The sequence below is a fragment of the Grammomys surdaster genome, unplaced genomic scaffold, assembly GCF_004785775.1.
Source record: "Grammomys surdaster isolate TR1022 unplaced genomic scaffold, NIH_TR_1.0 165, whole genome shotgun sequence".
Lineage (NCBI taxonomy): Eukaryota > Metazoa > Chordata > Mammalia > Rodentia > Muridae > Grammomys > Grammomys surdaster.
The window spans coordinates 8,875,553-8,894,843 of NW_021604613.1; the positions used below are offsets into that span (position 1 = coordinate 8,875,553).

At 43.2% G+C, this 19,291-nt stretch overlaps 1 protein-coding gene across 2 annotated transcripts in view; it reads right to left on the minus strand.

Annotated features, from left to right (window-relative positions):
* The window catches only part of Ankrd44 (ankyrin repeat domain 44), a 257,860-nt gene that overhangs the window by 14,032 nt on the left and 224,537 nt on the right, over positions 1–19,291 (minus strand). For both annotated transcript variants that reach the window (XM_028765551.1, XM_028765552.1), the window contains exons 17-21: positions 15,747–15,818; positions 7,601–7,802; positions 4,257–4,344; positions 3,140–3,257; positions 1,457–1,673 (exon numbers count right to left, since the gene is read on the minus strand). In XM_028765551.1, the coding sequence (XP_028621384.1) occupies positions 1,457–1,673; positions 3,140–3,257; positions 4,257–4,344; positions 7,601–7,802; positions 15,747–15,818 (697 nt within the window). The remainder of the gene's footprint in view (positions 1–1,456; positions 1,674–3,139; positions 3,258–4,256; positions 4,345–7,600; positions 7,803–15,746; positions 15,819–19,291) is intronic.

The window sequence follows — 19,291 nt, forward strand, 5'->3', positions numbered from 1 at the left end:
GCTGCTCACTAAGAGAAAGCAGGCATGTGAAAGGCCACCTTCAGAAAGGGAACAATAGCAATAAATACAGCATTATGTTATGAGATGCAAACTTAAAGAAAAAGCTACCAAAAATAAAGACATAGAATCATACTGGGCTGGCAAAGTTGTAGCAAAAATACTTTTATCGCATTAGGGCAACCTTTTGTGCAAAATATTACTCCTTGCAATTTAAAAACATGCCTTTTATTTAAAAAAATTCACTTCTAAATTTTAATGAGATTTTTCATGTTATGAGTACACACTGTCACAGTGTTTATGGTGGGAAAGAAACCCTAAAATTAATCTAAAAGTCCATCAGAGGGGAATCTGGTTGAATAAAAATCAAGTTCTGAGGAATGTGCGTGTGCGTGAATGTATGTGTGCGAGTGTATATGCGGGGTTGTGTATCTATCAGTATATTACTATTAAAATTATTTATTGGTGCATATGGGGTCTAAGGATAGCCTTCAGTGTCATTTTAAGGGAGCACTAATAAAAAAGAAAGAAAGCTATGGGATGAGATTTGTGATATAATTCCACTTAAAGTATACTCATATTTTTTATTTATAATCTCAGAGAGAAAATTATGAGACATACGTACAAAATTATATCAGAAAGTGGATTTGGAAACAGAAAATGCTAGTTTAGTTTTCCTTTCTTTAATTTTGTGACAGGGTTTCAGGAAGCTCAGTCTGACCTTGAAGTTGTTACATGGTTGACGGTAGCTTTGGATTCTCACACACACACACACACACACACACACACACACACGCACACACCTGCTGAGGGCTGGGGTTACAGCACTGCCACCATAATTGTTTTACTGCAATGCTGGGAGCTGAGCTGGGCTTTATGTATGCTAGGCAAGCACTCTACAACCAGAGCCATGTATATCCTCACCCCACTTCAATGTTTGTGAATTGGTACAATTAGCACTCATTTCTCTTTTGTTCCAAATAATTGAAATAAAAATTTGAATATTCTAAGTAGTAAACACAACAAAGCAAATGTGGAATGCGAATATTAAAAAAGAAATGTCAAAATATAAACTACACATCCACAAGTGTTTACTGATGACAGGAACTATACTGTACGCTGTTTTGTTTTTACCTTCATTGTTTTAATATGTTGCCTGATTCCTGGTTATCTGGTACAGATCAGAAACTCTGATTACAATTGCTTAAACTCTTTGGTGACTCTGATGAAGAGTTACATGTCACAAGAAGAGGGAAGCAAACTAAACTTTTATTCAGTATTGTGACAGCCACAGGGTGGGGATGAGGGATGTCTAAAACAGCATAAGACAGACAAAAGCCATGTCTGGGGTGTAGACACTGGCAACTACAGTGTACAGCAATGTTCTCACCTCCACAGATGTCACAGAGGTTCGAGGTCAGAAAGTCTAGTGGAATCACTCAGATGACATTCGACTCACCATTGTAACAAGCCCAGTGCAGCGGCGTGTATCCCTGGTTGTCTTTGAGACAACAGTCCTCTTCAGAAAGTGCAATCTGGAGCAATTCATTCAGCCATGTGGCATGGCCCCGAGCAGCTGCATAGTGCAGGGGTGTCCTCCCTCTGGAATCTTTACAGAGGATTGAAGCTTCTTGTTCCAGCAGCATTTGCACACATTCCTCATGTCCTGTCATAATCTGGCATGTTGCAATTAAAGTGCAAAACAAACCTCAGTTGGCTAGGGATAGCACCGTTGAGAATGGAAGGCCTCCCCTGCCTGGCCTAAGAGGTAGGAGGCAGAACAACCCTAGCAAAATCCTTACCAGAAAAGCCCAGGAGAAGTATTTTAGAGCTATCTCTCCAAACATAACTACGGATGATATCATGATATGTTAGAAAATACCAGCTTCAGAATCAAGGAGGAGTATGTTAAATCCTGGTTGTCTACCCCCAGACATAAGTGAGTTTGCCTTTCTCTGACTCAGTATACTCACTATGAAAGGGCAGAGAAACAATGACCTCATATGTTATCTCTCTAAAGAGACAACACAATCAGTAGGCTCAGGGATGCATTCAGAAAATATCCTAGAGAGTCTGTAGATAAAGCTAGAAAGCACAGCCTACTCCACTCTAAGGCTACTCCACTCTAAGTCTCAGGAGAGACTGTGGATCCTAACCTAACATGCACAGCACGTTACCCTGATGGACATCGTGGGGACACAAGTGTTTGTGTATCTAAATAGCAAAGGTGCAGTAGAAGTTATACATGAAAGGAATCTTCTTCAGCTCCATTCTAACGGTATGAGATCACCGCTGTATGGGCAGCCTATCACTGATGGACATGTGTATGTAATGTTCCCCAGACTGCTGCATGGCCCAGACGAAGTGCCGAGAAACAAGAACGGGGATTATGTCAATAGCCATGGAAAACACTTTCAGTCACCAGCTTACATCACCTCTACATTGCAATTTTATGATTCTTACCTTTGTTTAGTTAGCCTATTTTTGTCCTTCAAAAAATAATTCAGCAGATGTGTACAAAGACTCAGCCACAGGACACACATACATCGTCATCGGTCATTACACTGAGCAACAGAAATAGCATGACTGCTCAAAACCAGGTAATCACTGAATTCATTTTGGCAGCTGCACACAATGGAGCATTACAAATGAGCACGCAGAAGAATATTTAATGCCATGGAGAATGGTCCTTTATATATACTAAGAGAAAGAGAGACCATAGTGTGTGTGCGTGTGCGTGTGTGTGTGCGTGTGTGTGTGTGTATCTGCATGTGCTCGTGCATGTGTGTACTAAATATGATTATCTCCAGGAAGTATCATTGCTGGTGATTTTGATTTTCTGTATGTAAAAAATACATTTTGCAAATTTTCTGCAATATGCACTTCGCAATCAGAGAGAAGAGCCTATCCCTCCAACAGTAGGAACCCATGTATCTCTTATCACAGTCTAACACAAACGCCTAAGAGCAGGACCAAACTGTAGCGTTCATTTGTGTCATTGTATACAATTATGTAACTTCGTTTTGACTGAAGCTAATTGGATATATTATGTAACATCTTTTCCCCTAAAACCTCACATAGGGAAACCTAAAGCAAGCTCTGTGAAAAGGTACCCGACTGGAGTAGAGAAAGATGTACATACCCCTCTATGTAAAGCTGTGCAGCCCACTGTGTCAACAGCATCTACGTTTGCATCCTTTTCAAGTAACAATGAAACAGCGTCAATGTGTCCATATGCTACTGCCAGCATCAGTGGGGTTCTAGGGAGAGAGAAACCAGTGTTTTAAAGGGAGATCAAAAACTACTTCCAGTGAGAGGAGAGGTTTCTTTCTATTAAAATATTTCCCAGTATTTCCTATGTATCTAATTCGCTGCTCCATGACATGTAGCACGAGAGATCTGTTTCTGTTCTAAGGGCCACGTGGAATGGTGGCTAACACAAAGGGCAGTCACACTAATTCTAACATTTTCAAAAGTGTGTGGCAACCACTTGGTGCCAACAGGCTGAGGCCTGTGTGCACACAGAAGAGCCACCTGTCTGTCTCAGCAGCTCTGCTTCCATAGACACCGATGAGGCTCTGCTCAAGATTTGCCTGGATGGCCAGAGCTTCCATGCTTTGAAGCTAAGTCTGACCAGTGTAGAAGAAAGACCAAGGCCGCCCCTGCTCTGGCTGTCACTCAAGCTCATGTGCCTGGGGACAGACCTAGAGCCTTTCTGTCTGCACTTCCTATTTGTAAGAAAAGCCCAGGTGAAGACTAAGCCAACAGAAAGAAACTGAAAACAAACTCAGGAGAAGATAAAAATCTGAAGGAATTCTTTATTTCCAGGACAGAAACCAACTCTTGAGGTATGCCTTTTTGCCATTATTAGAAAGTGTACGAAGGGGGAGTCGGGGGGGGGGGATGAAGGAGCTGAAAGGGTTTGCAGTCCCAGAGGAAGAACAACGATATCAACCAACCGGATCCCCCAGAGTTCCCAGGGACTAAACCAGCAACCAAGGAGTACACATGGAGTAGCCATGGCTCCAGTTGTGTATGTAGCAGAGGATGGCCTTATCTGTCATCAATGGGAGTGGAGACCCTTGGTCCTGTGAAGGCTTGATGCCCCAGTACAGGGGGATGCTAGGGTGGTGAGGCAGGAGGGGGTGGGTGGGGATGAGTCTCACAGAGAGTACTAACTTAGAACTCTGCAGTTAGTCCTAGTCACCACTCAACAAGCCAACCAATCAATAGCAAAAGGCCAAAATGAAAACACTTACTGTCCCTTGGCATCTTTCAAATCAACCACTTCTGGGTTGTCTGCTGTTTCAAGTAGTAGCCTCAAACACAGTGTGTGACCATTAATAACTGAAAAAGAAAACAATAGAGTTTTTTTTTTTTTTTACATAAACCAACACTGCAGGTTCTCTCTCACAAGTGAAATTTGTGAGCTTCAAGTCAGTTATTTCTCATTGCTGCTAATGGATAGTCCTGGCTTCCAATTCAAGATGGCCCAGGTGTCTCCCCTTTCTTTTTATCCATACACTTCCATCTTTCTGTTTCCAGAGTTAAGAGAGTTTTTCTTAAGCTTCTTATCTCCTTGTGGAAGGCTGGTAAGTGTCCCTACACAGCAGTCCCGCTGAGAGGCACTCCACTTCCCTGTAACCATCCTGTGTCTAGCCCATCTCCAGCTCTTTTTAAAAAGGAGAAGGTAGCAGGGATGGGAGGAAGAGAGAGGGAAAGAAGGGATGAGGAGGAATAAGAGTGGTGGCCACTCTTCTAGGTCAATGAAGTCTAAGATCCATATTCCAGCTACAGTTCTCATTGATTAGCGGTGGCTGAACATAGAACACCAAACCAGAAGAGCAAGCATGGCCTGGGTGGTCCCTCCTCACCAGCACTGGAGCTCTGCAGTGTTAGTGATCCTCACACTACAGTCTTGGCCTTGCAGAGTCTTAAGAATGCTGCAGCAGGTGCAGCTGCTGTCCCTTCTCTCCCTGCTGGGTGAAAACCCAGAGATCTTCAGGTCCCTAGTTAGGGCTGCTGGCCCTTACCTGCTGCAGCTATCCAGCAGTGGGCAGGAAATGTAGCATAACTCCTCCAACCTAAGTGTGTGTCCACCTCATACAGCTGGGGATGCGTACCAGGATGTGCCTCGTGCATAACTAAACATGCTCTTTTAGGAGGTGGTGGTGCCTAAATGGGTGCTGGGAAGCAAATCTCATGGGGGATAAACCCCTCCTCACAATAAGGCACTTCCTCTGGTGTACTGAAGAGAACTTTTGAAAAGCCTTCCAGCTGTCAAGGAATCCACCCAGGGATAAGACGAAGATCCTTAACATTCCAGCTGTGGCTTAGCCTCTGAACAACACATACCCCACAAAGGACACCAAACTTCCCTTGCTCTGGATATGGTGAGAGGGAATGGATACAGTTAGGTTGGGTTGAGAACGGCTCCTCTCAGAGCTGTTTTACAGTCATTTTAATTACTTGCCAGTCATTAAAGAGTGGTAATTTAATTTCCATAGTTTTCTGGAACACCATTTATTAGAATTCGCTCACTTTCATCAGCACCATTCAAGTGCACAGCAGGGACAATGCCCACATGTTATGAGCCACACCATTCAGCTTGTTCTCAGCATCCACTGATACATACATATCGGGAGGAAATATTATGGACTGCAGTTCCAGGCACGTCTTATTGCTGCTACCTCTGCTGTCATTCTCAAAATTAAACAAAAGCCTGTTACCTTGTTGAAATTTGCAGGGAGTTTAACGTATCCCTCAAAGGAAAAGACTGGCATAGGGCTGACAGCTAAATCCCCTCAGCAATGGTTCAGGGAATGAGATCAATAGGACTTGGCTTTTTTTTCTGTATCAATTTGATATATTTGATATTATTTAATGCTCAGAACCACTCCAAGGATGTTTCATTTTTGGTTAAACATAAGAAAAAAAATCTTGGTTCATATTGGTCATCCAGTGTGTCACAAATCATCTAAAGTGAGGCTTTTGCTTTTTACTGTAGCTGTTTGAACTTAGCTCACAACCCTAAGGAAAATTTAAGCACCCCCCCCCCAAGTAGCAACCTCAGTTGTCCTTGGGTTCCCCCACACTGTATCCACCCAAATTGCCTTCTAGCAAAAAGACATTAGCATGGTCAGCTGTGCCCTGCCAGCTGGAGCGATCCGTGAGACTGGCTCAGGCTTTGACAGCCATTTTTCACACTGCTCAAAGACTACAACTGTCACTGTGCTAAAACCTCCAACGTTCATTCTGGTTGTCCCTCCTCACAGAACTTTGAGGACCTCAACCAAAGGAACTGGCCTCTCAAGTGAATTGAAAAAAAAAAAAAAAAGAAAACCTGGCTAAATTGATCCTCAAATCACAGGGTGAAGCTTCTGCCCAGCAGACATTTTGTGGAGCTAAATGACAGCCTGTCTTTTTAATAGATGGCGTGAGGGAAATCAAGAGTGAGTCTACTTGACCGCTAGGGGGCACCCTTGGACCACACCTACATCACAGTGGCAAATGGGTGAGGATGGTCATCCTTCAGCAGATTTAAAGGGCAGCCTTCCACAGTCAATCCAGGCTGTTCGCGATTGTTAGGAATTACATAGTAGCAAAGTGGATTGCCTGGCTTCATAATAGGCAACCAATCTTTAAAATGAGCAAATTTGATTTTGATGATAATACCAAGGAATGCCTAAGAAGCATAAATACTGGTGGGAAACAAAAATTTATAATTGGCCACACCAGCCATTACTGACCTTTTCCTGGCAATAACTCTTTCTAGACAGTTAGGCAACAGGTAGGCTTTCTCTATTTCTGTATGGTGTCTGTTCAGTAGCTTGGAAGTTAAGAGACAGAGATAGAAATGCACTTCTTTTTTTATTTACAAATAATTAATTGCATTTGTATTTATTTTGTTGTGTGTTTGTCAAAGTATGCTTGTAAAGGTCTAAGAACAACTTGCAGGCATCAGTTCTCTCTTCTGCCATGTGGGTCACAGAGATCAAATTCTGGCCGTCAGCCTCAGCAATAAGAACCTTCACCCAGTGAGCATCTCATCAGTTCTGACAGAAATATACCTAACTGGCTAGCTTTCCTAGAAAACATTCTAGTAGTGAGAATCATGCAACTCTTAGAAACGTGTTCTCATTCCTTCACTTCCTCCATGAGACCATGCCCACTCTTTACTCTCTTTTGAAAAACGTCATATTCCGTCCTTCTCAAAGGCTATCGCCATGGAATTGTCTGAGCCAAAAGGTACTTAGGCTTCAGCAGGGCCAGAAATTCTTCCAACTTGCCTACATATCTGCGCCCATTTGGAAGTGTCCCTTTATATGTACTGCAGAAACATTCCAGAAAAGCCGCATCACTTGTGACTGGTGTGCACACGTACTTGTTAAGGGTTTCTGTTTTGATATCAGATGCGTCAAGGGTCAAAGTGAAAACTGAGCAAAGCAGTGTGCAGGTTGATAGAATGATGTGTCTATTAGCTCCTGGTTTGCTAGCCCCTCTGTTAAACAGTCCTATAATGCCACTACACCTGTGAAGCCATTTTATCCTTTTATTCAACTCTATACATGAGTTGCAAAACCCAGGAATAAACAAGACCTACCTGAGGCATGAAGTGGAGTTCTTTTGGTGACATTGTCTTTTACAAAGATAGATGCACCCTGGTTAACAAGTGCTTCCACACATTCTGTGTGTCCCTTGAAAGCAGCTAGGTACAGAGCTGTCCGGCCTTTCTCATCCCTTATGTCCAGGTCCACTAGGGTCTGGAGAAGGACTTCCAAGGCTTGATGGTGCCCATTGTAGGCCTGCAAGGAAGAAAGCCACAAATCAAACCCTTACTTGCCTCAAATCCCACAACAACCCACCTGAGGGGTGAGCCTCCTGAGTCTCGCACTCCAAAGAGCCCACTGGGGCAACACTTGAGATGGAGTCTGAAGCTGGCAAACTGAAGTTAGGCGGGAACACCAGTTCATGAACCTCTGGTTTTAAGTAAATGCCTTTATTTTTTTCTCCCTTGTCAACTAATTTGCTCAAAGGCATCACATCTGTCAGTGTATGTTTATCAGATCTGCAATCTAGCAATCTAATTTAGACAAACGACTGTGTGAATTACACACTCATCTCTCAGGAGAGTCCTAAACAAATCGGTGGTCACTACAGGAAGATTTTCAGGAATCTTTCCTGTTAATAAAGCTAGGGAAGAAATTACTGAAAACATTGGGGACTCTTAATTCAATCTACACATGCAAATCGTCCCTCATAGCCCATCATGCGACTAACCATAAGAATGTAGGTGACTTTCTTAATTGTACTTAGAGTTTAGTATCTTCATCCATAAAATGAGAACAATAAAAGCTGCCTCCTGGGGCTGCCACAAAGATGGAGAGAGATAGTTGCAGTGGCACAAGATCTGATACGCAGTGGATGCTGTTCCTTCCCTGTTATTTCCCCCATTGATCATAACAAAGTCACTGAACCAGTTAGGGAAATACAGGTCATGGGCCAGGGCCAAGTTCAGATCTCTTATGGGATCCTAGGCTGTGAAGCATTAAAAACAAGATAGACAGTCTGAGACTTTTAATTTAGTCCACAAGGGAAAAAATATTAGTCCCACGCCCACAATACATGAACGAAGAATCTTGAAAATAAAAGAGAGAAAGAGGTAAGGTTGTCTAGGGGGAAGTGGTCAGAGAGACAAGAGAGAAGTAGGAAAAGTCTGCCCCAGGGCTCTCAGACATCACAGACCTCGAGTTTGCCATGTGCAGTTTTATCCGAGCTGCTCCTCAAAGCATCATGTATTTGCAAAAGACTTAGCATGAAAGATTATTTTCTTAATATAAAAAGAACTTTGGGAAGTGGTTTTGAAAACTAGGAAAGTGTGCAAAAGACCTGAAAATACAGCTCACAGACAAAAATAGACACGTAAAATGCCAACAGACATCCCAAATGCTATGTAAACTGTTTATAGTGCTATTTTGTAACTACCTAGGCATTAAAACTGTGTGTGGAGGGGGGTGGGAAGCAATCCTAGACACTCTGGGGGGTGTATAGGTTGTTATGACCTTTGTGGAGGGTAGTAAGAAAGTGTCCAAAAAAGGTTTTTTTGAAACTAAGTTGCAGGCAATAAATATATTTAGCATGCCCTCATTTATATAAAAAGAAAATGTATGTGTGCATATTTATATTTGTGTGTACTTCTATAGCCACAGGAAAAATTCAGGATACCAGAAAAACCAATAATAGTGGTCACTTCTAGAACTAAGGGGTATTAAGCTATGTGCATATTTTAAATTATCATACTAAAATAATTTAGATAATATTTTGGCCCAGAGTATAGTTAACAACAATAACAAAAAAAAAAAAAAAACTAAGTTCAAAAGAATCCATAAGAATTAAGAGTGTTGATGAGTTAAAATAAATGTTTCCAATGATTAGGATAATTTGTACATATTAACTGTACCCTCTATGTAACATGTAATATAAATCATATGATAATGAATCCCTATTTATATCCCTGTCTCAACTTCTCCCTTTACTTCTAAGTGTACAGGTCCAACCCCGTTTGGTATCTGCACTGCACAGTGAATCCTGGATTTCTTTCCCCAAACCTCCTCTGCCTGCAGCCTTCCCATCTGTAATGGGTGACTTCATTCTCAGACCACAGCCCTTATGTCACCTCTATCTCTAACTCTTAAGCCTTGATTGCAGCCGTGAACAAGTATCTGGGACAGTAGTGCAAGTAGATTCTGACAAAGAGCACCCTCTATGCCTTCCCTTGTTCTGAGTGGGTGGTATCTGGCCAGAGGAACATGTGTCTTTGCTAACTCACACAGAGAACATCACATTTCTGTTCAAGTCCACAAAGGTGCTGTGCGATCAGTAGCAGCCCTCCATGCCACTCACAAGACACTGTTACCATTTCTTCTGTATCTCAGAGATACATCTAAGTCCACCCACCGCACATTTGCCCCAGACTGTTTTGCCAGAACTCCAGCAAAAGCGTCCCCTCCATCTCTGTCCCTTGGTGATCTGTCATGGACACCATTCACAGGTGAAACCTTTCTACAGTCAAACTGGAAGCCATGCCACTGCTTGCTCAAACTCAGCTCAAAGCTACTTTTCTTGATAGCAGCAAAATCCCAAACCTGCCAAGACCAATCCAGAGTTCAGTTCTGGCCTTCCCCTGCATGCAGCCTTAGCACCGGCTCTGGGGTGGCCACCCTGCCCTCTATGGTTAAGTGCATGAATTTTCTCTTCTGGCCATTGCAAATGCACTTTCTGTTCCTTGTCTGGAAAGTGCTTCATCCAGACAGCCCTGTGACTGTCCTGGTAGCTCTATGCAGACAGCACCTTACCAGAGAAGCATCCCAGCACATGTGTAAAAGGTTCATCCGCTCTTCAGCCCACTTACTTCGTCTTCAAAGCACTTAATGCCATGAAAAACCAATCATGCATTTGTTGATTTGCTTTTGATAATAGCAACTATTCATTTCTATGTGCTGGGCACCGTGCCAAGCACTTTCACATCTCGCTTATGATCTATAAATATCTTTTGGGAGGTGGCAGGATCTTGCTATGCAGCCTAGGCTGGCTTCAAACCCTTAGTCTTCCTGCCTTAGCCTCTTGTGTGTGGGATTGTAGATATAAGTCACTATATCTACTGTAAATATTTGTTTTCAGAGGTTAAAAAGTCCTTAGATCATTACAGAGTCGGGATCTGAACCCAGAATCTGCAGTCTGATAGGCACACACTTTCCTTCAAGTAATTCTGCTTGATTGACTTGAAGGCTAAACATTTATTTTCATATTTGCCTGTAACAAAAAGGGCTGAATAACAAATGCTGAAGACCTTTCTGCAGAACGTTCCGTGGAAATGTAAAATGTCTTGAACCTAGCTATGGAGGAAGAAGGGACACTCTGGGGCCACAGTTCTAGGCTACTGTACCTTTACTATACACTACTGCCTCTCTAGGGACAGGAAAACAATTCCTGTATGTTAAGAGCTATAAGTGAACAGGACAGGAAGTCTCTATTGTAACCTAAATTCTGAAGTAATCACTAGCTGGCTGCTTGCTGTGAGCTCACTCCAGTCTGCAGTTTAGATGTTCTTGTCACCCTTGTCTTACTGATGAGGACCTGGAGGGGCAGAGTAATCTGGTTGTGCTGTGGGTATGCAGCCTTGGGTGGAAGAAGTAGGTTTCAGGCAAAGCAGGCTGACCCTGGAGCCCTCTGGAGAGAGAATATGAGCATGCAATATGGCAGGAAGATGCATGTCTTGGCCTCGTATTACGGGGAATTCCAAATATCAACAAAGAGAAAATAGTCAAATGTTTTCCATATATCCTGTACCATTGCCAACGCAGGCCAAATCAGAAGTATCTAAGCTAAGAACCGAGTAACAGGTACATCCACACAGGAATCAGACTGTTAGAATTCATTCCCTATGTGAATCTGGTACTCTTTTGAGAACTGACTTTGCAAACCTTGGCCTCCCACTTTCCAGTGTCCTGGTAAACGGTAGTTACTGGTTCAGCTTACTGAGAAGTCATGACTCAGTGCTGAAGGGAAACATGCCCAGCAGATAGCGGCAGGGTCTAGACACTATTGTCAAATAAATGCTGGCCCCCTGCCATTAGGACAAAAATAGTAAACATTTTCATTTCTATTCACTTAAGTTAGCCTAGGAAAAACTTACAATGCATGTAGACACACAAAGGACAATGGCTAGCACAGTTAGGTTTAGACACACAGGGGACAGGAGCAACACCAGGCAAGAAACAGGACTCGTTTTTTAGAAGGACAGTTGTAATGAAAGCAGTTGTTCCCTGCATGGTCCCCTTTAATCCTCACACTTTAAAACAATCCATTTGCTGTTATCAAGTTAAAGTGGCTTAGTATACAATACAGTAGATTCACTCCTGCTAATTAGTGCAGCCTCAAACCCAGCCTGGATGACTTTGTGTACAAGGCACGTGAAACTGCTCAGAACGGTTTCAAAGCCAGACTAAGCTGCAGGAAGAATTCTCCTGTCTCCTCATTTTCTTGCAGCTCCTTTTCTGCCTTCCATTTTTGCTTCATACAATATATTTTGAACATGTATTTCCACTACCCTAACTCCTCCCAGACCCTTCCCACCTCCCTACCCACTCAACCTCATTTCCTTGTTTTCTCCCCAAGACAAAAATAAGAAATGAAAATAAAAACAAACAGAAATCCAATAAGATTTTTTTTAAAAAAAGCCGAAACAAAAAGCCCACCAAACAAAACCTAGCAAGGATGACAACCCTTGGCATTCAATTTGTACTGGCCATCTACTTCTGGGCAGAGGGCCCGTCCACGGGTGTGGCTGATAGTACCTAGTGAGACTCCATTGGAGAGAAAGGTTTTTCCCTTTGCCAGCCTGTAACCATTGCAAATAGCTTCTAGGTAGGGGTAAACTTCACTATGCTGGGATGTCATTGGAGTATCCAACTTTAAAATTGTTTATTTCAAGAAATATCTCATTAGGCAACTTATATTTATTAATCATGATTACTTTGCTTAAGCCTTCTAAGATGGAAGCTATGAGCAGACACAAAGAAGGAATCTGGGCGCCTAACACACTTCAGGGACACCACAGGTCCATCTGGAAATCACAGCAGCTGGAGCCTCCCATTTGCATAACCTCATTTCTTAATTTAATTTTTTCAAGTAGATGAAATGAATATGAAATTCTATGAGCTGATAACCTTAGAGACTCAAATCATCCAGGCAGGAAATAGTAGCTCAAGGCAGATCAGGTCTCCTTATGGGTCAAGGTTTAGGGGCATCTGGTTCAATTTCCCTGCTAGAATGCTTTCACCCAAGAACAACACACTCCAACAAACCCTGGAGATGGTGACGGGCACATTGACACATGTCTTGAAGAAAATAATTTTAAGCGTTAGCAATATAGACTAGTGCCTCTCTAGTCCTGCAACACTTAAACACAGTTCCTCATGCTGTGGTGACCCTCCGACCATAAAATTATTTCATTGCTACTTTATAACTGTAATTGTCTGCCCTTATGATTCCCAATGTCAATATATGATATGCAGAATATCTGATATGGGACCCCCAAAGATGTCAAGCCCCACAGGTTGAGAACCACTGATGTAGAGGGAAGAATGAAATAATTCTAGAGGAGGTCCTTGCAATCATTCTGAGCAAAGTCATTCTCATTCCTGGCTTTGGCTTTCTTTTATAAGTTTGTGATCTTTGAGGCAAGTCACATCATCTCCTTTATCTCTTCAAATCTCCACAAGTGCTTTCTGTTTTGCTCAGCGTAAAAGTCAGAGTTCTTACCAGGGACCAGGAGCCCCGTGAGATGTTGGGGCAGCTGTTCTCCCTCCCCACTCACCCTCCCCACTCTGTTCTCTCTGTGGTAGCTACACTGCTGTTCTGTGGACATGTCAAGTCTCTTCTCAAGAGTTTGACCCTTATGCCTAGAACCTTCCTCTGTCAGGTAGCAATGTGACTAGCTCTCAGTCCTGCTGTGCAAGCATTACATTCTGTGCTCTGTGAAACAGCACTCTATCTGCACCTCAATATTCATTCCATCACATGGATTCCATTTTCTTTTCTCTTGTACCACTTACTGCCATCTGCCATGCTATTGCTTGCCTAAGATCTCTCTAGAATGAGCAACTCAAAAGGACAGAGGCTGTGTTCCTTCCCTGTAATATCTCCTCCTAGAAGAGTGCTTGGCATTGTTCACAGCCAGTATGTGTGTCACATAGAGGAGAAGACTCATGTTAATACGATGCTGGTGAAGTTGTCTGTTGGCACACACATGCTACCAGGCACTCTTCTAATCGCTTTACCCGGATGAGCTCAGGCTGTTCCCATGATGGCTCCTGATGAGGTACTGTAGCTCCTTTCTTCTGATGGATGGGGAAACTGAGACACAAGACCTTAGGCATCTGGACAACATCACACAGCTAACAAACTGACCAACTCAAAAGGGTCTTTAAGCCTTAACTAACTCACTCCCTGTAATCTGCAGTGGAAAACACCATGTTCGGATGAGCTGCTGATGAGAACAGTGAACTATCTGTCTTCTCAGGCCCCTGCCAGCTGCAGCACTACCAAAACACAGTCTTTATCATGATGCCACTGCCCTTCTCTATGTGAGTGGAGACCCAGAGAGCTCAGGAGCATACCTGGCCATGCTGAGCACAAAGCAAATACTTTTTGAAGGGAAAAAAAAAGATGATAGAATTTTTGGACACCTAGAAGCTCTCTTTTCAGTAGCAATGCAATTAGTCCCATGTCCAAAGGGCATGGAGGATTCTGCTGGAAATAGCTCCATGTGGCCTCACTAAGGGCAGCTAGGGCTAGCTACATCTGTGCATAGCGAGCTCTAGGGAGCTTTGCTCAGGCACAGCTGACAGCTGCACAGGGATTCTAAAGAGCAACCCCGCTCTCCTTGAGCCAACTGCTATGAAGCTTTGTCCATAGGAAACACCCACTGTCCCCCCTCCTTCTCCACTTAAGTCTACCTCCTTGAACTAAGATGGATGGCTCATTTCACAGCATTCAAAATGCATGTGTGCTTGTGCACTTGTTTATTTGTATAGTGGCTGTGTTGTTGGTGGGTGTGTTAGAGGCTCTGAGTGGGCTTCTGAAGGTGTCCTGGCAAGTATGTGTGGAGGCAGGCAGTGGAGGGTGGGCTCCTCTGGCCCTGGACACTCCCTTGTGTAATGGCCTTGTCTTCTCTCACCTTGCAGGCCTGCTCACCCATGTCTATTAATCAAACATTCCTCTCTAAAGGCTCACCAGAACACTGAAGAAGTGTTTGGGCATCATATAGGTAAACTGCACTAGTTCAATTAGACCTGACCCCTTCCCATCCTCCTGAGTCCTGTATCATTGTAGCTACTAAACAAAGATACAACTAATTACCACCCTCACCTCTACCACCAGACCATGACTGAGTGTTCAACCTTTAGCAGCAGTGGGCAGGAGAGCTAGCTGCGGCTGGGTAGGACTGCCAGGCAGCAGGACTCTTTCAAACAGCTGTTGATTTGCTGAAGATACCATCTGAAGCAGGGCTATGGGAGTGATAACTCCCCCAGCCCATTGAAGAGGTTGAGTGTCAAAGCACTCCCCTTTGATTACTGGGAGGTGAAGAGGAGGCTTTGTTAATAAGAACTATAATGGTCCCTCCAGCTCTCTCATCGTGAGAACTGGAGCCAGAGCCCTCCTCTGAGGCCCACTGGCAAATCCAGGAAGAACGACATAGCTGCTATTCTAAACTTGCACCTTCTATTTGCACATAGCTGTATTTAAAACCCACACAGGTTTTAGCTGTGACATTTGAAAATGTGATATTTGATTATTCCTGGGTTTAATGTTTACATACTACTCTATAATCAAATCTCCTACCTGAGATGTTTCCTTTATATAAAAAAAAGGTTAGAGTTTAAAGTGATCATTTATTACATATTATGTGGTAACAACTTTATTCAGGCTTCATATTTTTATTTGCTCCCATTCTACAGATAAGGATACTGAAGACAAGGTAGATAACTGTATCTAAGGTCACCAGCTGGGAATGCAGACCTAGAAGGTGAGATAGCCTCTTTCAGAAGCCCATGCTTTCAATCCTCTGTTGTTATCATTAGCACTGACCATTGCCTTTCTGGGCTACATCTTAAGAGCAGGGTAAGATTTTGGAACTTGTTCTTTATGAGACAAACAGAGGAACCTTCCCACAGCTGTTCACTTACCGCTAAGTGGAGTGGACTCTTGAGAGCACCACCATCTGATTCTTCAAAATCAGTGTTGGTTCTTTCCAAAAGCTGTGGAGACAAAAAAATAAAAAGCAAGAGTCAGTAAGGAATTGTGGTTTCTGGATACTAACACAGGCATAAATGAGAAAGGAGGCTGCGGATGTTAAGATCAAGAATCACCCGCCTCAAACCGACAGGCAAGTCAAGCATTTAAGTTTCCAGATCAACTTGGCATGTACTAGCTACTTAAAAAAAAAAGTTTGTACTTGAAAAGATGCTCAGATTTGCCAGTCCAGAAAAGTAATGTACATTACATCTATTGCACCGAGAGAATTCATAATAGTGGAAAATGATAGCTAGTGTTTATTCCATTATCAAACACACATGTACTAGCAATAATGTCAGAAAAGGCAAGCGAATCTCCTTATTGAAATGACACAGATTAGAAAAAGAAATAAAACACAGAGACAAACATAAAACACAGGAGCATCTGAAGTGACATCGTGAAAGTAAAAAAGGGTGGTGGATTATGAGGGCTAACCTACAGAGACAGGAGGTCTCACCAAGGTCACATGTAGAGTCTTCGGGCTCTAGAGAGACCATACTGTAACAAGAGAGCATTGAGAGAAGAGCCAGTGAAATACATGGAGTGGGTGATACGCTGAGTGAGAGGACTGGAGGAACAAGTGCCACCTCATGGTGCGGGGAGAGTCACAGGCTAACAGGATGCTCATGGACAACCACTGGAAGGACACACAGGTAACACCTTTTTTTTTTTTTTTTGCTATTCGTGCATACTTTTCATCCTAGGAATGAATCCCTAATAAATAATTAAATGGGTGTACCGTGAGGCATGTGTACAGAAATGTATTCATGTCACTAACCTTTAGTGAATGACTACTATGTACCTAGATGTTGTACAAAGGACTGAAGATCCAATAGTAAAAGTCAACTTTCTCATAGAGGAAGATACATAACAAAAGAGTTGCAGAGTTCATTATATAGTACAAGGCGTTATGAAAATGGTGCAAAGATGGGGTCTAAAGGGCTTGAGGGGAATCATACTGCAGCTAGAGTGACCAGGGCAGGCCTCGTTGAGCAGGCGATGGCCAAGCCTACTCTGGAGAAAGGAGAGAGTGAGACTTGTGACTATCTGGGCTTCCAAGCTGAAGGATCAGCAAACACCATGATCCCTAAGATCATCGAGGACGCTGGAGCAATGCAGGGGGTGAAGGGGTGAAAATGCAGAGGAGGGAACAGGGGCGGGAGTGGAACGCTAGACAAATCCTATGGCTTGTGGCTGAGATTTTGCCTTTGATCCAAGGTGTGGTGGAAACTGACTAATGTGCTTTGAGCAGAGAAATGGCATGCTATAACTGCATGACTCTCAAGTGGCAATGATGGGGGCAGTGTCTGCACTTAGGACCTGAAGCAGCAGTTGAGAAGAGAAAAGCAAGAGAGTGGACCAGCAGGGAACAGCAGAGACAGACAGAGACAGTTGGATGGATAACTGGGGACACAGAGTCAACCAGCTTTGATTAACCAGAGATGTAAAGAAAGTCAGCTAACAAAGACTTTCAGTTTTGCAGCCTGGGCTACAGCATGAGTTTGAGACTAGTCTGGGCAAGTTAGTGAGACACTGTCTTAAAATAGGCAATAATAAAATGTGCTGTCATACATCATGGTGGAAGACGGCTTGCTTAGCATGCATAGGACCTTGAAATGATCTACAGGGTACACAGTGGGGGTGGGGGAAGGAGAGGGCAGACAGACAGACACAGACAGACAGAGAGACAGACAGAAGGATCTAGATGCCATGATCTAAGCAGAATATATGAAGAGAAACAAAGGGTAGGCTCGCCCCTTCAGATGTTCCTTTTTCTCTTGCCTTCAAATTCTTTTTCACATATGGGGTACATACAAAGAGCACAATATCAAGTCCAATATCAAGAGCCTGGATGAATGGATGCATGGTGATCACAGTGGTCAGTACGTCCACGCCAGACTCCTAGTAGGTGGGCCTGGACTGCTCTATATGGTAGAGGTTAGACAATCAAAATGACATTTTCTAGACAACACTCTGAAGCAAGGGCTCAAGGCAAGAATTAAGTTTTGGCAATGAAATGCACTAATTAAAGTTTGGAAGACAGAAATCAATCAGAATTCATTCTGATGGGGAACACGATTCTGGAGTTGTGTTTGCCTGTCTCAGTTTAAGGGTAGAGAAGAAAGAGGTGATGATCTCAGGCATCCATGATGGGGCAGGGTAGATCCAGCCGAATATCTGGATGGCTCTAGAGGCAGAAGTGTCCCTGCTTATCAGCAAAGATGATGTGTCTTTAAGTCAGACATTGTAGTGGCTGTCTTCAGATTCACTCTATCAGTTCAGGCTTATTCCTAGAAGTCCAGCCTAGACTCACTTTCCTAAACATTCTAATAGTTTTGTAATACCCATTAAATAAAATTATATCTTTTATTCTTTAGATAGGTAGCATGTCTTCATGTCCTGCAAGTGCAGCCTACACAGATTTTTTTTTTATAGAAGTTTTCTATTTTTAACTCTTCAGGGGGCAGGGGACAGTGTCTCACTGTATAGTCCTGACTGGGCTGGAACTCACAGATCTACCTGCTCTGTCTCTCAGGTGCTGCAATTACAGACTGTGTATGCCACCATATCTGGCAACTGAGGTTTTCTTATTAAAGAGAGTGATAAAGGCAGAATTATAGTAGTCAAACCCTGAAAGGCAAAATTTCCTAAAAAGAGTATCACCCACTTCTGTAAAACTCTTTCAACTTCTCAAGTGAAACACATATTCCAAAGCCACCAGTGAAAATGACACTATTTTCACTTTAAAACAACAGCAGCAGCAACAACACCCACACTAACACCCAAATGAACACAATACATTCAGGAAACATCATAGACATGCACAGTCTAACAGGAGTATAGAACACTTTTTTTTTTAATTTTTATTGGATGTTTTATTTACATTTCCTATGTTGTCCCCTTACCCCATCCCCCACCCACCCAGGAACCCCCAATCCCCTCACCCCTCTCCTCCTTCTTCTCTGTGGATGTAACCTCTATCTACTCCCCCCACTCCCACCTCCCCACCCTCAAAATTCCCACCCCCTGGGGCATCCAGCCTTCATGAGGTCAAGGTTCTCTTCTTCCACCTATGCCCAGCAGGGCCCTCCACTCTTACATATTCAACTGAAGCGCTGGATCCCTCCCTAAGTGCTCCCAGGCTGGTGGTTTAGACCCTGGGAGCTGTGGTTGGTTGGTATTGTTGCTCTCCTCATGGTGCCATAAATCCTTTCAGCTCCTTCAGTCTTCACTCTAACTCCTCTATTGAGAAACCCATGATCAGTTCAATGGCTAGTTGTGAGCATCTGCCTCTGAGTATGTCAGACTCTTGAAGACCTCTGAGGAGATATCCATATCAGGCTCTTATCAGCATGCACTTCCTGACTTCCACATCATCCTCTACCTTTGGTGATTGCACATGGGATAGATACTCAGGTGGAGTGGTCTTGAAACG